The sequence below is a fragment of the Apium graveolens genome, chromosome 9 (genome assembly GCF_009905375.1).
Source record: "Apium graveolens cultivar Ventura chromosome 9, ASM990537v1, whole genome shotgun sequence".
NCBI lineage: Eukaryota > Viridiplantae > Streptophyta > Magnoliopsida > Apiales > Apiaceae > Apium > Apium graveolens.
In genome coordinates, this window is record NC_133655.1 from 27,242,078 (window position 1) to 27,264,437 (window position 22,360).

The 22,360-nt window shown below is 33.3% G+C and overlaps 2 protein-coding genes across 5 annotated transcripts; both read right to left on the reverse strand.

The window, feature by feature from the left end:
• Positions 1-273: 273 nt before the first annotated feature.
• LOC141684051 (protein KINESIN LIGHT CHAIN-RELATED 3-like) lies at positions 274-3,997 on the reverse strand. Of its 3 annotated transcripts, none has more exons than XM_074488883.1 (3): positions 3,847-3,997; positions 1,266-3,396; positions 274-728 (listed from the first exon to the last, which is right to left on the reverse strand). In XM_074488883.1, the coding sequence occupies exons 2-3, from the start codon at positions 3,248-3,250 to the stop codon at positions 515-517; spliced, it is 2,199 nt and encodes a 732-aa protein (XP_074344984.1). In that variant the 5' UTR covers positions 3,251-3,396; positions 3,847-3,997; the 3' UTR covers positions 274-514. The 3 variants fall into 3 exon arrangements, with proteins under 3 accessions (XP_074344984.1, XP_074344983.1, XP_074344985.1); XM_074488882.1 differs by having other exon boundaries at positions 1,266-3,052; positions 3,847-3,985; XM_074488884.1 differs by lacking the exon at positions 3,847-3,997 and having other exon boundaries at positions 1,266-3,840.
• A 960-nt stretch (positions 3,998-4,957) lies between these two features.
• LOC141686662 (serine/threonine/tyrosine-protein kinase HT1-like) lies at positions 4,958-9,853 on the reverse strand. 2 transcript variants are annotated; one of them, XR_012560766.1, is made up of 4 exons: positions 9,010-9,853; positions 6,907-7,362; positions 6,107-6,244; positions 5,332-5,467 (listed from the first exon to the last, which is right to left on the reverse strand). XR_012560766.1 is itself a non-coding variant. In XM_074491704.1 (3 exons), the coding sequence occupies exons 1-3, from the start codon at positions 9,367-9,369 to the stop codon at positions 5,231-5,233; spliced, it is 1,053 nt and encodes a 350-aa protein (XP_074347805.1). In that variant the 5' UTR covers positions 9,370-9,399; the 3' UTR covers positions 4,958-5,230. The 2 variants fall into 2 exon arrangements, 1 of the variants encoding a protein (XP_074347805.1); XM_074491704.1 differs by lacking the exon at positions 6,107-6,244 and having other exon boundaries at positions 4,958-5,467; positions 9,010-9,399.
• Between the last annotated feature and the right edge of the window lie 12,507 nt (positions 9,854-22,360).

Sequence of the window (22,360 nt, forward strand, 5' to 3'; positions counted from 1 at the left end):
GACATGGACTGCCCCCCCCCCCCCAACACCCACCGAATTCTCCAGTTATCTGCAACAAGTATGACCCTTGTGAAAATTTAGAACTCTTTTCTTAAAACAAGTATGAATCGAGGACGGATAACTCTATACCACTCTCCCTCCTCTTATAAGGTGTCGAGGATGACATACACCGGCTAATATAAATGGTGGACCTCCAGATACCAACCACAAGCCTGACTTAACTACAAACAAATCAACATACCAAGAAACAAACGATTTTACCCCAAAACAACAGAATGAATAATCTTGTACTGCATGTACAGATTTGCATAATATTAAAGTGAAAATCAAATCAAAGTTACAATATATCCCCCATTTACACTTTTATTACAATCACCATCCCTACTTGACACATCCGGCAAGCCACCCGCCCTCTGTATCTTGTTTCCGTTCCTCTGCTGTACAAATAAATATGTTTCTGTAATACCTCATCTCCCAGTCCGAAAAAGTATATAATAATAAAAAGACACCATTATTATTGTAACATAGTGCCATCACGTTTTGTAGCATGAGGGTTGGCATCAAGAAGGTTTTCCAATGATCTGGCTTTTCTACTCCGAACCCTGCCTGCTTCCTTCAGTAGCTCCGCCAACCTCTTCTTTTCATAGTCCACGTCTGGGTTTGCTGTCCCGAGCTTTTCCTCCCTCATTCCAACAACATATTCCAATATTTCAATTGCATCTTCTAGCCTGTCGAGGATTTTAATAACAGCTTCAATACAGTTTAAGATTCTGTAGCAGTCGAGACTTTCAACAAGTCTATACTATAAATATATTCATCGACAAGATTACAAGAACCTCACAATATTCAACAAGCCAGTCACATGATCTCTTATCTCTGTGACACTAACTTTTATGATATATCATCTAATCTGGTTTTTATTATCATCTAGACTAGTTTACTAAGGTGACAAATAGTTGGGCAAAGAAAAGGAGAGAAATCACCTCTTCATAAATTTGTGTCATTTTAAAAAGAGGATACTTGCTCAGGCAGAAATTTTATCAAAACACTCGAAATATACTTAATTATCATCAGAAGAGTATAATGAATGCTCAGACGCTTATTTGAGTACGCATGATCTTTACGAACTCGAGAATTGACAATAGAAGTGCACTTGACACTCAACACACTGATTAGTTTATCAACCTTTGCTCACAAAAAAGATTATACTTAAACCTACAATCCTGAAATAATACAAAGATTGCACAACGAATAGAGATGCATACCTTCCTATAGCATCATAAGTGCCAGCAAGATTGCTGTACACCCCAAGTGTGTCAGGATGATACGGTCCATATTCTTGTTCCAAGACATGTCTTGCTTCCTCAAACAATCCTGCAGCCTCGTTTATAGCATAACGTTGGACACAGGTGAGGCCCATTTGGTTAAGGACAATTCCGTAAAAGGCAGATTTTTTCTCTCCGCCTGCTCGAAGCTTTAAAATGGTACTTTTGAAGGAGGTGTATGATGCAGGGTAGTTCCCCAACATGTAGTAAATAACTCCCATCTGAGCTTCAATACCTGCAATTGTATTTTGCTGACCAGGGGCATCATTGTACATCTTCAATGCCTTTTTTAGTAGCTTAAGAGCCAGATCAAGCTCATTCATGGACTCATATATTGCAGAAACATCAGTTAGACCACTGGCAATTTCCTCTGGAGGACATCCGGATGAGGGCTTCTCATAGATTTGAAGGGCATTCTCGCAGTAGGATTTTGAATCCTTAAATTTTCCCGTCTTGTTATACAGTTCAGCCAGACGGATAAAAACTGCAGCAACGGTCGGATGGTTCTCTCCTTTGGTAGACTTAAAAGTCGTGACTGCCTTTTGATAAGCAAATATAGCCTCATCATACCTACACAAAGATAAGTATGCATCTCCAATGCTTAAATCAATAGATGCAACCTCCTTCTCTTGCCCATTCGCCGACATGGCCATGCTAGCAAGAATCAGATGCTCAAGAGCACCCTCATAGTCTCCCTTAGTTTCACATATAAGACCCATAAGCCTTCTATCAGCTGCCTCATCAATAGAAGCAGGTGAACCATTATCTTTGTGTATATCTATTGCCATCTGACAAAGCTTCTCGGCCTCGTCAAATTGCAATGCTTGAACATGAGCTTCTGCCAAATACCTGCAAGTTTCGCCAACTCTTGGATCTTTATCTCCCATAACTTGTATCTGGACTTCCAAACCCATTGTATAACACATTATCGAATTCTCAAATTGGCCCACCATGGAATAGGTATCACCAAGTTGCATGTGACCAGAAAATTTAGCAAGAGCATGACCTTGACCTTTTTCAGTAACAGGAATATCGATGGAATGCTCAAGAACAGGAATAGCCTCACTGTATTGACCCAAGCTACAGTATATTGCAGCAGTCACGTGTAAACATATGACTACATCTAAGCAGGACTTACCATCTGTACATTTTTCAAATGATTTTGCTGCTCGAAGAGCAAATTGAAGAGCTTTCCGGGGATTATCACCAGAAGATATCAAATCCGTTGCTTGCTTAAGCAAGAAGGGTCCAAGGTCGGGGTTTTCTAGACCTTTATCGGATGAATCATCACCTTCATTTTGAGATGTTACCCCTCTCAGAGATATATTTTTTTGTTTCTTTGCAGAGATGTTTCCGCCACTTGGTTTCACCAACACCTTGTTATTCTGCTTATGATCTTGAGGAGGTATCTCTTTGGGGCTTCTGCTCTTAGGACTTGATGTTGCATCCGACTCCAAATGCAAGAGAGAAGCTTTTTTTGATTGGGTAGATGAAACAGATTTGGCCCTTGATTTCCTCGACTTTCTACCCGCAGAGGAACTTTCCTTTTTCGAACCAGAATCACTTCGTATATCACAGTCTTCTGCCTTTTGGATCCCTACTTCTTCCTCCATTATCTCCACTTCTCTCATCTCTCCTTCATCAACAAGGTGTCCGAGCTCAGAATCAATTCTAGACTCCTCGCCATCAGATCCAAAGCTACGTCTTGATGGTGATTGGTCAGAACTCTGCATCTCACAAACATTATCATAGAGATGCTCAATTGAAGTGTCAACTACCTCATCAACTGTATGACCATTTTCTTCAATTTGAGAGTTTTTTGGACTATTTGTAGAGTTATCTACTATAGAATCTTCCTTTAAAGGGGCGAAATTTCCATTCTCATTAGCTTCATTTATCAACCCTTCTCTATGTATTTCACCCATAACAAGTCCTGGTATCTTTTTCTTATACCAACCGACAAACAATTGTCCTAATCAAATAAGTTTCTTCTATATTCACCCAAATAACAATCACAAAAAACAGACGAAACGTCCAAATTACATACCGACACTTGGTCACTACATCATACCTAATACACAGTAAAACAAATATAACAGTTGAGCAACAAAAGAAGAAAAATGTATCACAATGAGGTAAAAACAGTTTAGTGCTAATCCTAAAATACAGGCTGAAAAGAAGTGACAAAAGGAATGATTCAAACAGTATATAGGCAGGTGAAACTTGAAAGAAACCTGATAAAGTAATGCCAAAATCTTGATCTTCTTAATAATAGACAAATCATCATTGTCAATTCTACTAATAAATAAAGTCAAGAATTAAACTGTAGTACTAAAGATCAACTAAGATCTTCACATAATCAGCCCATCAACTACAATTTAAACAAAACCAAAGTACATGATCAACTGAACTGAAATAAAAAATCTTAATCAGCAACAAACTTATAACATTGCAGTAGACTTTATTAGAATCATCCAATAGCAAAGTGGTAAAGAGTCTTAAACCAATAAGCAAGACATACCTTGAGACAATCCATGAAAGAATAGAACTCAACAACTTCTTTTGGGTAAAGAAAGCAGAAGAAGAAAACAGGTATAAATAAGAGAATTAAGAGGAATGGAGAGACTTTTAAGAGGAGGTGGAGGGGGGGGTATAGTGGGAATATACAGATGTGTATATGTAGAATATTAAGTATTAATAATGATGTATGCATGTAAAGCCTGTAAATATAATATCCAAGTAGAAAGGAATAGATTTTACAGAGGTGTAATGTCAGAGGAAACTCAGAAAGTAGGGAAGGCGACATGTCTCCAACTATACAACCCCCTGGCATGCAAGATGCAACCGCCGCTTTGTCTTGTGTTTTCAGTGGCGCATATATCTTTTTGGCTGTCTTTGAATTTTATCTAAAATCTGTAATTTTCTTCTACTGCATGCGGAACCTTAAAAAATTTATTTTAAATACGAATAGAATGACTTGATCAGCACATTCACATTATAGTTAGTAATTCATGACAGGTAAAATACGGGAAGCATACTCCTTTATATTTTTTCTTTTAATTTCAGTATGTATCTTGGCTGGATTATCTATCTGGATTTTGCTTGCCTTGTACATTTTACTTGAGACAACATATGAAGATGAAGTCTTGCTCTCTCACATATATGCACGCAATGTAACTACTATATATGCAAGTCATTTTACTGGTTAACATGTTACGAGTTACTAATTATTCTTTCTACGCAAAGTAGATAGCAAGAAAGGCCCCAGTCTCTCACTATCCACACTAAAAAAATATATTCAAAACATTTTAGTTATTATACATTTACATATAACTGTTTATCTTCTATTTTTAATGTAACGTCAAATATCGAAATATGTAAATTTGAGCTTGGACACTACGTTTTTATTCTTAAGACAAAATAGATTTCCACTGTTCAAGGCTGGCCTGACTTGAGTATCCAATAAAAATGCTAATTATACAAGCCTAATTATATGGTAATTTGGTATATAGTGGCACAATTCAACCCTGTCTATTGTAGATCATATCCTTAATTAGACTCCTTCAACCAGTCGGGCAAACTTAGAGTTCAGTGAAGGACTCATGATGATCTTTCATGTACTACACATAATAGAGAAATCATTCTGCATAATCAATACTAGGATAAAAGCCGATTTCCTTTAATTGCCAACATTGCTATTTAGATTTGCCATACAAATATAGAGGTAAATCTAAAGCTAGCATAGAAAGCACAGGAATGGTCTTCATTTTTAGACCTATTCCAAATGGTGCAAAGACGACGTACATACAATTCATAACTACAAACTAATAATCTACTAAACCTAAATAAACAATAGACAACATATTGTGATACATTCACATCACAAACACCTAGAAGAGGACATCTTAAGCACATCTACCTGCACTTGTCCACTTGGGAAAGAACCCGCATATAGCATGATGCTTACGAGGTTTGTAGGATGAGAAGAAATCAGGGTCTTGCTCAAGAGACTTCGCAAAGCTTTCCAAGGTTGTGACAATCTTGTTGAAATCTGGGCGCTTATGAGGTTTACCCGCCCAGCATTGGTTGATGAGATGGCAAAATGGAACAGGGCATGTAGAGGGTAACGGTGGTCTAGCATTCTACCCAAAACAACACAAGATTACATGTGAAAATTAGAAAGATATTTTACTGCGGAATGGAGCTTCAGAACAGAATTTATAGACATTGATTGATCTAGACAATTCACTACATTTAGAGAAGTTCTTCAACATATACAAGTTAAAGCTTAAAGGAGATAAATTCTGCAAGATGAATTAATTACACCAAACTAAAAACAGAGAACAGAAATAATGTTTACACAAAAGCCAAGTACCACCTGTTTAAGTCATCTGCTGATTGCAATTTTTATCATTCATTTAGATTGGCAGCAACTGCATGAATTTTACTTGAGGTGCGTATCTTTAATTTTTCATTTTATTCTATATCAAGCTTCCATATTGAGTCAACCAGATGGCAATTATGATAACCATTGTAGCATCGAAAAGAGAGTCAACACCAACTACAAAATATGTGAGTTGAATGGAAATTTACTTTATAAGGTATCATAATAATCCCGAACAATCAAGAATACATAGAATGATTGTCTTGGCCACAGATCGGATCATACAGATCAGGCTGCATATAACATGCTATTTTCTTTCATGCATAAATGATTTTACAACTATAATAGACTTAGTTGCACACGTAAACGTAATTACACAAATGAAACACAGACTCACCTATGACAAGATTAAGTGTGTCCAACAAGCGAGGCCCAGACTAGAAGAGTTCATCTATAGCCTTTCTACACGAAAATAAGTTGGCAGCTCATCTTTGCAACTGACTTAAAAAGAATAACTAATTACATCTACTACTTCCTGCTTCGTCAGATATACCATAACCAGACAACCAGATTGATGGCAGAATCAAATGGTAAATAACATTTAGTAAAGCTTAAATGTTAAGAGTAACGCAACAAAATGAATGCTAAAATAAGAATATAGAACTATTAGAAAATTTGTCCACTCCACTCATGACCCATGAGTGGTTGAAGATGTGGATCACTAGGATTAGACATCAGTAGTTCTGAGATAGCAGAATCTTATCAGAATCCCCAAGCAACATTTTTCCTACTACCAAGATCTACCATTTACAGGACATTGTCCATGTCTTGTTCAGGACAAGCAAGTTCTAAAATCTTAATGGATGTATGAAAACATCAGTGAACCCAACAACAAAATAATGTAATGATACAAAATTTGTAGGTGACGGCCTCTGCTTATAATTTGATAAAATTGATAACAAGGCATATTAGAACTTATATTTATGGATTTTAGAGAAATTGATATATTTTTATGTGAAGGAGGAGGGAATGGAACTCATGTTTTAACTTGCAACATTCGAAGAAATAAGGAACAGTGATATGAGAATGGTGCATCATAGCAATGCCAACTCAAAATAAATGCATTAATTGCAGATTGATCAAATTAAAAGTTTACCAAACAGGAAAGCGTATATGACTATAAAATGTTGCGAGTACCTTCTGGCATACTGCAAAAGCAGCTTGCTCTGGAGTCATATTGTCAAATGGTGTCAAAGCCGTCAAGAGCTCCCAAAGGACAATGCCAAAACTGTAAACGTCGACTTTCTTTGTATGGGCCTTCTCCTTGATCATTTCTGGTGCCATCCAACGGTAAGTACCGGTAAATCCCTTTGCACTGCCACATTGAGATTCCAGGCATGAGATACCAAAATCAGCAACCTTAACACACATATCTTCACCAAGGAGTAGATTTTCCGATTTGAGATCTCTGTGAAGCACTCCTTGAGAATGAAGATACTGCATTCCTTTTGCAATGTCAATAGCAAACTTTAGAACTAGATTAATAGGAAGAGAATATGGTTCCTGTTGATGGAGATATGCTCTTAAGGAACCTCCCGCCAAGTATTCAGTAATGATACAGAAGACAGGTGCCTTTTTACAAGCTGCAAAAAACTGCATGACAGAAATGGACAGAATGAATGGTTACTCCTTGAAATGTCAGGTTTCATTCTCCTGGCCTTGAACACCCGTACATGAGATAGTAATTGAGTAAAAGTTCATTGGTGGCATATGTTATATGACATCCTTTAAGAGGCTAGATAGAAAAGTAAGAACTAAAAGAATGCATTTAGTTACATAAATCACAGAAAGTGTTAAAACGAGATTCATTCTGGTGCTACATAAATTTATCAATAATATGCAACATAATATTAGTCTAAAAAATTTGTAACTAATAAAAATCAATCAATGCATTACATGTTCAGAAATGTTATATCAACCAGAACTACAAAAACTGGTGTGGTAGGCTTCTTTGGATTGCTTGGTTGGGAGGAGAATTATCTGACAAGGAAGATAGCATCTTGGAAGAACAAAACAATTTATTTGACAGTGGAGATGTTTTTCTGTATATGAAGTGCATTACACATATGTGCATACGAGAGAAATGAGCCCTTGCAGAGAAAGCTAGATGTAATAATCAAAAGAAAAAGTTGTAAGTTTTAAACCTCCAGGTACTTGGTGTTTTAACCAAGCACAGGAAAAGTCTATTGCTAGCAGGCCCTTTAAAAAACATGTCATCACATGAAGCATAAGCTAGCAGGTCGATTGTTTGATAATAATACTCAGGGACAGAAGCACTTGATGTTAGAATAAGAAGGAGATAAATATTTATGACTTTTTAGGACATTGCAAGAGAGGCACGTAGAAGAGGAGAAGAGAGACACAACGGTTGAGCTTTATTTTCCATATGCATAACATCACATTTAAAATGATGGCACATAATTATTGATCACATTTAAAATGATGGCACATAATTATTGATTCACCGAGCATTGCCCGGTATGCCTTCACAAGAAAAGTTAAGCATAAGCTGCATACCTCAACATCCTTCCCCCCAGGCCTTTGGTATTATTATTGTGAAAAAAAACTAATTCATGAAGTTAGATTTTACGACTGAATTTCGTAATCAATAATTCTTTAAGAGAAAACCGAGTAAATTATACCAAGTAATCCAAGTTATTATTTGTAGATCCATAAATGAAGTTTATTGCATCGTTGCAAAGAAAAAGGAAGAACTATTACCAAAGCTACAATCCTTTAAAGAAACAAAGCAGGAATTGAGTCAGCTCTGAGTATATAAGGTCAAACAAAGTCACAAGGTACCCACTTAAAAAACATAGGCCAGTAGTACCCACTTAACAACATAGACCAATATGGGCTACTAAAAAGGAGAAAGAAGGGATCTTTAGAGCAAGATACTCAATGAGAAAGCAGAAAAAATATTAGTGAAACTGAGACAATGCTGGTCCACAGGTGATATTCCACTAGAAACAGTTGGTGATCTTAGTTTTCATAACTGAAATTCTCTATACTCGTATCCTCAAAAACTAATTGTGGTATAAACCTATATGTCCATAAACAAAATGCAGATCAAACCCCTTAAGCTAATTGTATGTCCTACATTCAACATTGGAAAGAACTTGAATGAAATTAATATACACATTCCCTAAGATACCGCAATCTAAAAGTACACCAATAATCGACAAATGACAGTAATACAAGATTCACAAAACCACAAACGAAATAAGCAGCAGAGCTTACAGTGATAACATTAGGATGACTCAATCCAAACATCATAACAACTTCAGAAGTAAACTGCTTCTCCAAAAAAGCAGCCAATTCGACATCCTCCTCGGGCTGACTAATAAGCTTAATCGCAACATCCCTATCTTTATAAATCCCTCGATAAATCCTACTATGTCGACCAGAAGCAAACTTATTGCCAATGAGAAGCTGAGACATATCAGCACTCCATTCCTCTTCTCCATCCCCTTTAATTGCAGCACCGGATGAAACTAAATACTTAGACCACGACACTGCTCGATTATATTCCCCGAGAGACAATCGTCTCTCCAGTTTAGCATTGTTGGAAATTTGCTTAAACCAGTTTAAATACTTCATTAGTAAATGCACAAATTTAACTATATCTTCAAATCATCAACAAATCTTGACAGAATGTGAATAAAAAATGTTTTAAAAAAATGCTGACAAGTTGAGCTGAGCAAAGATAATAATGTTGATATTGGGCTAAAAATTAAAATCACATTTTAAACTGAAACTATGAGAGTTGGTGAAACACTGTTGCTTCACAGAGATTCAGTGTGTGTGTGTACGTGTCAGGCAGGTTTAAGTGGCGTTAAATAAAAGCTACATCCTGAAAGTAGCTAGTGCTGATGAAGCTTTTCTTGAAACAAAATGAGAGAGAGAGAGAGAGGGTTGGGGATAAACAGGAGAGGGAAATGTATGTGAAAGTGAGGTATGTAAGGTGGTGATGCAAGGGAAGGGAGTGTGGTGGATTGATGTAAGTACATTACATACATACAAATACCAACTAGTTGTAAGTATAGTTAGGAAGGGGGTAACATGGGAGGATCTACTTGGGAGGGACAAACTGGGGTATACGGATTAATAGCAAGTTAGCAACCTCCCTCCTCTCCCCCAGCGCTTTTTCCAATTTTACCCCTTGCTCTTATATTTTTTTAAAAACTCGATTCTAAGTCTGAAATAACTTAAAACCTAATCACCTAAATACGGAATTGTGATTTATCGATACACTTAGTAGTAGTATTTTATTTAATAAAAAAATAGAAATCTCAAATTTTCTCGATATAGTATTACATGCATCTAGACCTGACAATACTAGTATACGACACGTGAACACGGAACGAAACGACACGAATAATTAGTATTTGAATTCGAAAATTTGGTACACGAACACCAAAGTACACGAACACGAAAAAACACAGATATAATTAGTGTCGGGTCTGAGTTTCCGATATAGGTGTACACGACACGGAACGAAAGTATACGGAATAAATAATTAGTTAAACTTTTTAAAAAATATAATATATATATATATATATATTTTACATATAAAATATGAATTTTACGTATTCTAAATAATATATATATATATATAATTGTAATTTGTAAATACTAAAAGTCTAAAATATACTTTATTGGTCATTTGACTAGTTGAGCCTGTGAGCATTTAAGGTTTAAGCTTTTGTCCCTTTACTTTTCATTTCCCCCCAATTTAACACTGTCGCCCCTCTTTTACATACTTATATCCCTCTTCCAAACTCTTCTCTTTGAAATTTAGATTCATATATATTACTTAATTTAGATCAAGTAGTTGACTTTATGATTTTAGCTTCTTTTGAATGTCGAACAATTTGTAATTTGTTGTACGCGAAAACATCTTCACTTGTTTCGTACTTTTGTATTCAGAACTTTGTTGTTCACTATTTAATATCATTTAATTATCTATTACATTTTTTAATATTAAATTTTTTTTTTATATAATCCGTGTACTTTAGTGTACCAAAGCGGATAAACACGAATATATTAGTGTCGGGTTAGTGTCCCAGATTGGTACATAACTCCAAATCCGGGTCAGACTCGAATTTAAGATTTGATACACGAAAATACGAAAATACACAGAACATTTATACACGATACGGAACGTTGTCAGGTGTACATGTATCAAATGAGTACTGCTAATGTTGTGGGAAGTTTTTACGCAAATAATTGGTTTTGGATATACATAATTGTTTGGGTATGTTTAGGATGGCAAATAAATAAAGAGATGTTTGGCGGGGGGTGAGTTAGTAATATGTAGCAATACGATTACAACGTAACAGGGACATGACGAGAGACCAGGGTAGAGAAAAAACCAGGGTAGAGAAAAAATGAGGAAAAACGCGTTGTAAATTACTACTAACCTACCAGCAAATGGAAGAGGGATCCAAACCAAAAGGGTCCGAAATTAACAAGGGGGTTTTTATTTGAGAGTCTTTTCAGACTGTCACTGTCTTGTCCGCTTTGCCTGTCCGTGACTCTGTCGGACACTTCCGTATGTACCGTTTTCTCAATTTATTGATTCTTAATTTTTTATATCTTTTATATGATATAAAATTAGTTCAGGTACTTAAATTCGATTTTTTTTTATAATTAATCACATTAATGATTGATTGGCCCGTCTCATTTATAGCACACATTTACATTCAATTCAATTCAATTCATTTTTATGACAAAGATTTAAAATTGGACAAAAATGGCATTTAACATCACTTCGTCCTGGGGTTTCTGCAAGTGAGAGTAACCCCTTAGTCCCGAATTTTAATTAGGAAAGCAAGTGGTGAGTGAGTAAAGTAGTTTCACTTGCATTCATATTTGTGCTCCCGAGTTCTTAAAAAGAGCGAAAACAAGTGATAATCAATATAAATTTAACAAACTTTCATTCCAAAACTTTCACTCCAAAAGTGGGATGAAAGTACTTTACCTCCTTATTACTTACTTCCTTCCCTTTAAAAAACTCGGGAGCTAGGCCTAAGTTACGCTTGGAGGTATTTCTCTTTTTTTCCTCCTTCCCGTGTTTGCCTTGGTTTGTACTACCTCCGTCTCATAGATAGTATACGTTCACTATTTGCACGTATTTCGAGTCTTCTATAAAGTATAGTTTCATAATATTTTTTAATTTTTTTTTGAATAAAATTTTAAATATAAAACTTTTATTCAGAAAAAAATATTTAAAAAAATATTATGAAGTTATGTTTTAAATGAGTATTGAAAAACATGCAAAAAAATAATGTATAGAAATCAGTGGGATAGAGGGAGTACTAAATTACAAGGCTAAAAATTCATATCAAGGGTCATGGTTTTTTACCCTTATTATTAAATTAGAAAAAAATTATTTTAGTTTAATTTTTTTTGTTGGCAAGTGATGTAAATCTATTTTTAGTAGGTAATTTTTATTTTAATTAAGAAGTTGTATATATATGATTTTCGTAACTCCAAAAAAATCATCATGAGAGTCGAGCGTGCATTTTTTTGACAAAGACCAATTTCTACAGAATTTTTAAATGTAGTTGTAAAAAAAAATTGTAAAAAATTTTATCCATGTAGTAGTACTTTTGCAGTACTCTTGCAGTACTTTGCTTACTATTTATTTTAAAAAATAAATAAATTGAAAATCTTTGATTTTTGACTACTCAAAATGGTACTAGAAATTCATGAAAAAATAAGAAAGAACTAATACTAAACAATAATAATAACGTAATAGAAAATAGCACACAACTACTAATGATAATAACATTACAATAAAGAAAGATAAAACTAATACATATCTGGAATGCATCAATGAAAAACAACAGGTACAATAATGCAAATAGAAAAAAACGAAATGAAAAAATACAGGCTGCATAATCAAAACACAATGATTACGAACCAACAAATTGATCTTAATATCACCTTTCTTGATCACATATGTTTCTTGCTCGGGGTCAGGGGCCACACCGAGAAGCTCATGTAATAACAATGCACTTGTATCCCCTGGAATAGGCAACACATGACGTCCCATACTGCGCATCCCTAATATGTAGTAAACATCCTCAAGTGTCACGGTGACCTCACCAAAATGGAAATGGAAAGTATGAGTCTCCGGCGCCATCAGTCAAGAATAGCAAATATGAGGTTAGCATCATGTCTCATACTCCTAGTTAGAAGAACACTTATAAAATCGACATCTCCAATGGCATCCAGGACAAACTGTGGTAGTGGATTAGTTTCAACACAATCCCAGTATAACTTAAAATTCGAGCGGAGCCGTAAATAATCTTTATTACCCTACATAAGTAAATGTGATATAATAATTGAGGATTGCATAGTAAACTTGGAAAAGTTAACCAAAAAGGGGGAAATGAACATGTATTGTCATATCCCAAACAACTACGAACGATGCCTATGTTGTTCATTAAGCAATTCCCAGTCAATCGGACCGGGATTGATCAATTGTCGACCAACCATTTAATCCTGCAGAAATTGAAATTAGTCCAAAAGCAACAAAAAAATGAGCAGCATTTCCCCCGTACTATCAGGGTGCCATTCTAAAAAACAACCAACAAAGTATCTACAAAACTGTCCAAATTCTACCAAAAAATGGGCATCATTTCTCTGGTACTATGACATTATCATTTCAAAACACAACCAATAAAGTAGCTGCAAGAATTATCTAAGGCAATCAATTATTTCATTCTACACATTCGAAATATGCACGATTTAGGCAATCAAATAATTTGGTGGAATCACGAAATATTTACACGAAATGATTCATTTTAAATAATTTCAAGCAAGAAATTAATTAGCAGATTACACGAAAGAATAAAAAATAAATAATCAAATATTTTCAATTAAAATATTTTAAACAATTAATAAGCACATAATTCCAATTACCAAATAACAAGAAATTATTAATCATATATTTCGAATTAAATTATTTTAAACAATTAATTAGCAAATAATTCGAATTAACAAATAACAACAAATTAATTATCAGCAAAGTCGAATTAATTTCGAATTAGAGTGCGCAGAGAGAGGGGGCGCAGAACACCGGTACAGGAGGGGGCCACCTTGCAGAATGCCGGTTCAAGAGGGGTCCCACTTGCAGAACGCCTCTTCAGGCGGGGATCTGCGGATGCTTCTTCCTCTCGCCGAAGTCAGCTGCTTCTTCTTTCCTTTCTTTCTTCTTTCTTCTTTCTTTCTCCCTTTTTTCTTTTATTATTTTTTTCAATTGTTTTCCTTAGTAGTGATATATAATATTAATTTTTTTTATTATTAAGCTAATACAAAAATAATTTACTAAAATTTAAGATAAATATAAATGTTTTCTAACTATTTTAAATTACCAAAATTTAAAAGAATTTCAGCAAATGTATCATGAAAATTTTATATTTCATAAATTTATTTTTATAATCCTATAAAATGTTTCACCAAATTATTTATTTCTTCAGGGCTAAACTGTCAACCAATAATATCCTGCATTATTTATGGATTTGATTTTTTTGTTAAAAATTTCGAGAACCTTATCTTTTCTGACGATAAAATTTAGAGGCCACATTTATATCTTGAAATTTTGACAAAAAAGTAGATTTATTTTTCAAACTTATCTTATCAGAAGTCTCAAATGGATAGATTTTACTGACAGAATCAATAATTCACAATAATACGCATCTTCTTTCCTAAAATTTATATATGAAGTGTATGTGTTTTACTGACAGAACTGCATATAGATTTTATATATGCAGTGTATGTGTTTTACTATTTATATATGTCCTCATACACTGCATATGTTCAACACACAGTTCTGTTTTAATTTCCTAAAATTTAGCCGGATAGAGAAATTATACTTGTAGAGACCTTCTACTTACAAAATGGTATGTCATCCTTATTTGTGTATGTGTGTGTGTCTACACACACACGCGCACACACACATACACACACATATACACACACACACACACACATATATATATATTCTATACCCATTGTTATGTGTCCGCTGCTTAACTTTAATATTTTCTGTAAAGTAGGAAAATTGAAGGGCACGTGAATGTCAAATTTTTTAGGGTGGAGAAGATACTAATATCAACTACTTTATTGATCCCAAGAAAATGATGTTTATTAGGTTTGGTACCACTTATGGTTACACGTGTTGTGTACAATTTAATGAATATTAGTTCGTATTATTGGTATTTGAAATTGAGTTTGAAGTATCCTTATCATGATCAATACAACCTAGTTGAAGATTTTTATCAAATGGATATATTATGTGATGATGATGTTACACACATGTTAAATGTCCCCGCAATGTTGCTGAATGTTCAAGGAGATGTTTCTTTGTTCATCAAAACAGAGGAAATTATTTTTGATGACCCGTACTCGTTCCAACTTAATTTGGGCTTACAAATGACACAACAACATTTCAAATACAATATGGGGGTAATGTAAACCCATAGTGGTCAGATCTAGTTTTTTAAGGTGGAGGGTTACAGAGGCGGAACTAGTCAACAAGGTGGAGGGTACGGAGGCGAAACTAGTCAATATGGTGGAGGGTATGGAGGGGGACTAGTCAACATGGTGGAGGTATGGAGGGGAGAGTAGTCAATATGGTGGAAGGTATGGAGGTCAGACTAGTCAAAATGGTGGAGGGTATGCAAGGGGAGTAGTCAACATGATTGATGGTATGGAGGTGGGACTAGTCAACATGGTGGAGGGTATTGAGGTGGGACTTGTGAACATGGTGGAGGGTATAGAGGGGGAACTAGTGAACATGGTGGAGGGTATGAAGGGGGTCCAATTATGAAAATGATGAAGGTGGTAGAGGTAATGTAGATATGACATTTTCACAAGCAAGCAATATGGTGGGAATATGTTCGTGTAACCGGTTAGCCCTCATGGCAGATAAAGATGTAGCCAAATTATCAAGTGAGGAGAATTTTTACCTCGATGAAGATGATGAAGAAGAATATTCAGGCAACGATGAAGGTGAAGGGCATTCGGAGAGGAATGAAGAAATTTCCCCCATATTTGCAGTAATTGGGGAAGACCATCATATTTGAAGGGTTCCTTGGTTTCGCACAGAGGAATACACTCCCCCTATAATGGATAACATTAATGATATGTATCTTGAAGAAGATCTCGATGAGTGGGAACTGAGTGATGGAACGTGTTATAGTGACAAAGCCAGTCTCATGGTGGCAGTGAGGCTTGCACACATTTCTGATCGTACATATAAAATGACAAAGAGTAACAAAGAAAAACTCATTGTATAGTGTCAGGAGAAGGCTGTAACTAGAGATAAGAGTTGTTTTCATGCATAATTTCGGGTAGAGATGCAAAAAAAATCCAAATTCGAAAAGCCCGTCTGATCTGATCCGAAAAAATCCAATAAAAATCTGATCCAAAAAAAGCCCGCCCAATCCGATTTGGCCGTCGGGCCTTAACGGACCACATATTTTTCGTAAAAATTCGGCCTGGCCCGATCCGGTAAAAACCCGGATTTAAGCCTAATCCGGGAAAAAGCCCGGCCCGATCCGGATAAAAGCCTCGCCCGGCCCGATTGGGCCCGTTAAACCCGTATTTTATGTTGATTTTTAACAAATACTAGCATGATAGCCAATACAAAGTACGAGCTCCATTAAAATCGTATAATTCAACTGTTTTAATTTTTGAAATAAGGAATTGTGACTTTTAAAATATTATACTTTATTAGTATGATATATTTGGCAAAACATATTTTTTTTGTAAAAACGGATACAAACTTGAACTTCTTATATCATTAAAAAAGGTGTAACTTAAAACGATAAAATGATATTATTTTTAAAAACCTATCCAAATGGAATAACGTGTGTGGGTATGTGTAAGCGCTCAAATTAGAATTAAGAACTAATCGCATACTCTTATTCTTTATACATATATTTACTCATTATAACACATTCAAATCTAATATACATTTCTACATTCATCCTCATGCATCCTCCATTTTTATACCATTTTTGACAATACAATGATATTATTATTACATATCCTACGTTAATACATCTTCATCGTGTATACACCATCCTCACTCGGCCATTCCTTAGTATGACCAAATCGACCATTATTCTAGCAACTACTTACAAACAAATTTATCAGTGAATTGCAGCTATATTTCGACTACACATCTGCAAGCTCATTCATCTCTTTTTTCATCATATCACAATAGACATGAGTTTATAAAACCCCCAATTATGTTATTTCACCTACTCCACCATCGGCAATACCATAATCAACACCTTCAAAAATTATCAAAATTTCAGATGTGTAAAATTGTGGTAATTTGTATTTCAAAATTTTAGTTAATTGGATTTCCACCTTCATCCTCATGCATTCTCCATTTTTCAAACTATTTTCGGCAATACAGTGGCATTAACATTACATATCATACGCTCATATATCTGTTTACACCATCTACACTCAGTCATTCTTTCGTATCACCAAATCGACCATCATTCTAACAACTACTTACAAACAAGTTTGGCACTGAATTCCAGCTATATTTCAACTACACAGCCACAAGTCCATTGATCTCATTTTTCATCCTATCACAATAGATATGAGTTAATAAAATTCTCAATGATGTTGTTTCACCTACTCCACCATCGACAACACTATAACCAACACCATCGAAAATTATCAAAATTTCAGATATGTAAAACTGTGGTAATTAGTGTTTTAAATTTTTAGTATTTGGATTCAGATTTTAGTGATTTTACTTTTATTTTGGTTATTTTTGTGGTGTATGTGGTGGTGTTGATGTAATTTTAATAAAGACTTTTAATGATTCCAGTTTGATATAGGGAGTACATAGTCTTTTTGTAATTTGTCAATGTCAATTTTTAAATTACTAAAGATGTATATTAGCATTTTAATAATTGATAAAAAAATATATTGGCATATACTAAATATAATATATAAGCACATCATTGATTCAAAGATATTTTAATTATAGGTGGGGAAGAATGTTTTGATAATTTTATATTCATTAAATTCGGAGAAAATATTATGTTAAATGCAAGTAGTGGGTTTTTGGTGCATGTAATTAATGAATTGGTAAAATAGTATTATTAATTTCTTTGGTGTAGTGGTTTGATATTTGAACCTAATTTTTTTCTAATACTAAGCTTAAGGGTTCAATTCTCATAACAAACATATTTTTTTCATTATTAATGTAATAAAAAGTAAATGGGTAATTTACTAACTAGCTTGAAAATCCATGTTGACCTGTAATAGGTGTAATATATTTGAATTGAACATTGAAAAAATTATGCCTTATCCAAACATATTTTATAATAGAATATAATTTCGAATAAAAGCCCTAAATTTCTAATAAACTCTGTAGTTAATTGATAGTTACACAATCTCTTACTATATATTATATGTCAACCAAGGATAAAAAGAGCCATTTTAATGGCTGTAAAATTACAATTTTGCCCTTTTGTTTTGAAAAATTATAAAAATGCCACTATTATATATTTTTTGTTAAAAATAAGTAGAATTATTGTATCCAATAGGAATTGAATTAACTTCTGAGTGAATAAAATGTTAGTTTATACAATTATAAAGTTGTTATGTAAATTTTGTAGTTAGACAAACACACACACATATATATATCAATTATGTTGTAATTGTTATGATATATATTTTATAAAATTAAATATTTTTATGCTTTTTTGGATTTATTTTCAAAAAATCATAATTTCATTTAATTCAGTTTGACTTGTTTGTTTATCGAGTCAAAAGTATTCGGTTTAATCCGGAAATACTTGGAATGAGTAATTAGAAAAAAATCAAATATACGAGAATCAAACTTGTGACTAAATTTTATCATAGAACCATGGTGCTATAATGAATTTTGAGATTATTTTAAAAGTTCTGTTTAAAAAATTATATTTTCTCCTTTTTTAATTTTAACTTTTGAGTAAATAAAATAATAGTTTATATAATTATATAATTGCAATTTAAATTTTGTGGTTAGACACACACGTACATATCAATTATGTTTTAAAATATATTTTATAAAATTAAACATTTATATCCTTTTTTTGATTTGCTTTCAAAAAATCATAATTCTGTTTTATTCAGTTTGACTTGTGTGATTGTCGAGTCAAAAGTATTCGGTTTAATCTGGGAGTACTTGGAATGAGTACTTGGATCTAAAAAATCAAATATATTAAAAATTTTAACTTTAAAAACTAATTCATTAGGTCATCTCCAAGCATTGCTCTTTTTTAAAATAACTTTATCTTCAGATTTCACCTTTTTACTTATATTACCATTTCATCTCCAATCATTCCTTCAAATTTTACTTTAAATCTACTTAATCACTATGTACAATAATTAAATAATTTTAAAATACATAGAGAGTTGGGCCTACATGATATAGAAATATTTGAGAGGGTTTATTATAAAATCAATATCTTCATATCTACCGTGTAACTCCAAATCTGAAGTTGAATGATTCTTTCCTTTATTTATAAAAATAGGGAAATTCATCGTTGGATCCCCGTAACTTCATATATAGAGTAAGAAATGAAGTAATATGATGACATATAAATATGTGACTGAAGATACCCTTATTATAAATATGTATCATATATAAAATTATATATTACTTTTAAAGATGAAACCAATCAAAACAATATGCATTACTCTTATTCTTATCATTATTATATACACACTCCTACATAACAGAAAAAATATTAATTATAATTCATTATGGAGGTAAAAATGTTAATTTTGTACAAAATCGGACATATATAAATTACACAACGAGATGGCTAAGTAAATTTTGTAAGACTCTTAAATAATTAGGTAATTGTGTTGGTTCAATATTTTTCTTACCTTCTATTTGTTTTTAGACTTCTTAATATTTAAGCCGAGTTAGACTCAAAATCGGGTTTTATTCGACTAAAGAAAAATCAGCTCGTGAATAAGTTCAATTATGTGTACTCAGTCGATATCTTGGCTAAAATGTTCGAGTTTTAGAACAATGAATTGGGTTAGTCGAGCAGTTACATGAAAAAATAAAATACTAAAATTTGATATAATATAAATAATATATTAAATATAGTGCATTTCATTACTTGTATTAAGTATATTTGTAAAATAAGAAAATTAGTGCTGAAATTTTTATTGAATTAGACAACATTTATTTTTATACCCTCATTTTGGAAAATTTATTTTTTATCATGATATTTTTTCGAGTGTACTTCATTTGTTTTTATCTTCTAATAGAGAATGTTAGTTTTTTATTAGTTTTAAAATATTTCACACTCTTATTAATTTACGCGCTTAGTCAAAGTAAGTGTTAACAATTAAGAATTCAGACGAATTAGTAATGAATATGCTCTCTCTTTTTTCACTCTTTATTTTTTCAATCTCAATGAAATAAATAGGAATGGGAATTAATGTCGTCCCTCCTGACCCCGATCTATCCCAGCCCGTTCGAATCAAGGATTTCGAGAAGTTTTCGGGGGCGGGCCTAGCAACGAGGAACGTTTTATAAAATTTCAGAGGTCGGGCGGAGTTTAGGATTAGTGTCTTCCCGCTCCATTTCCCCGACCCCGATTATATGTATATATACATAACAACATATTTATATATAATATTAAATTATTTTATTATAAATTTTTTAATAAAATATTATTTTATTCTTAAATTAATCTAAAACCTTGTTGATCAATTTTTTATATTATAATTTAAAATATTTGTTTGAATTTCAATTTATCATTTCTTTATATTGTAAATCAATTTAATATGATTTGATTTTAAAAATGTGAGATATTACTAATATTTTTGTATAATACGAATTTGTAGATTTTAAAAATATAAAAATAAAAATACATAATTATTATTTTTAATTTTATCCAGAATTCTCGCAGAATTTCCCATTCGGGCAAGGACTGGAAAGGAATAGAATCTCCGTTCGGGGTGTAGAGTGGGTTTGGGGATCATATAGCACTTCTTGATCCCGAATTGACCCGATGAATATCCTTATAAACAACTACAAGTATTTTTGTTATAATAGTATATATTTAATTATTTTAGTAATTAGATTTATCTACCTTAAACTAAGTATCTAATATCAAAATTATCGGGGGTGGGCGAGAATCGAACTTTACGATAAAAATTATAAGTTTTCACCACTTAAGTTGTCTATATGTTCGAAAAGGAAAAAAATAAGAAAATACAGTGATAACCTTATGTCATCTCATTTTCATTGCATATTTATTTATTTAAATTTTTATGAAATGTAATTAAATTTATAAAAATATATTATTCATTTTTACGTAATTGATGTATGAATATAAAATTGAGTTAAAATAATTATTTACTATATTCAAAAACTAATTTCTTATAATCATAAATTCGTTCGAGATAATATTTCGATATAAATACAGGTCCGTGCCTCACACAGGCTTTTACGCCAGTTTTTACTTATACGTGAACACCTTTTGTTAATATTAAGATTGAATTATCGAGATTTAAATTTGAAATTCTAAACTATTCTAAGATATAATATGAATAATTTGTTCTAAATTCTAATCAAGAGTGTGTACATAAAAATAATAGCTTAAACTTACAAATACAATTTAAAAAATATAAAAATCATATATTATTACTAAAAAAACTAAAATAATTAATATTAAAATTATTTAAAAAATCCGACGGCCAGGCCCTGCCTGATCCGGCTCGATCCGCAGGCCTAAAAGGGCCTAGTCATTTTGAACGAAATCCAGCCCATCTCGGCCCGATTTAAAATAATCCCGGCCTGGTCCGGTTAAAAAAATTCGGATTTTGTAAAGCCCGGCCCGATCCGGTTTTTGTGCATCTTTTCTAGCAACTGGCGGATAAATGTGAATAAAGAAGAACACAAATGCATGATCGATCAGCCGTTTCAAGATCACAAGAAGTTATCTGCAAGGATGATTTCGCGGATTGTGAAATCACTTGTAAGTAATTTCACATACATAAATATTGGACTTGAAATATTTTGACATTTCATGTAGTCCTATACTTATTCGCTACAGATATATTTTGACATCTACTGTGATATGTGCAATAGGTAATGGATACACCAGAAATTCTGATTAAAACCATAATTCCTCTTATCAACAAAGAGCACAACCATATAGTGGGGTACAAGAAAGCGTGGAGAGGCAAGCAAATAGCCATTGAGGAAGTCTATGGCAGTTGGGCTACAACATACCAAGCTCTGCCCATGTTTTTGGCAGCCATTATCAAAACAAATCTTGGAACCATTATTGAGATCGATGTTGTGCCTCATCCTGAGGATCGAGGCGCGTCCGTATGCAAGAGAATTTTTTGGTATTTGAAGGTAATGATGGACGGGTGGCAACATGCACGTCCTGGGATTTCAATAGACAGAACTTTCTTGAAGGGAAAATATAGGGGCAAGCTGCTTATTGCTATGGATGTAAATTTGAACAACCACCATTTTCCTCTTTGCTATGGTTTGGTTGATGAGGAGACATACGAGAACTAGTCTTGG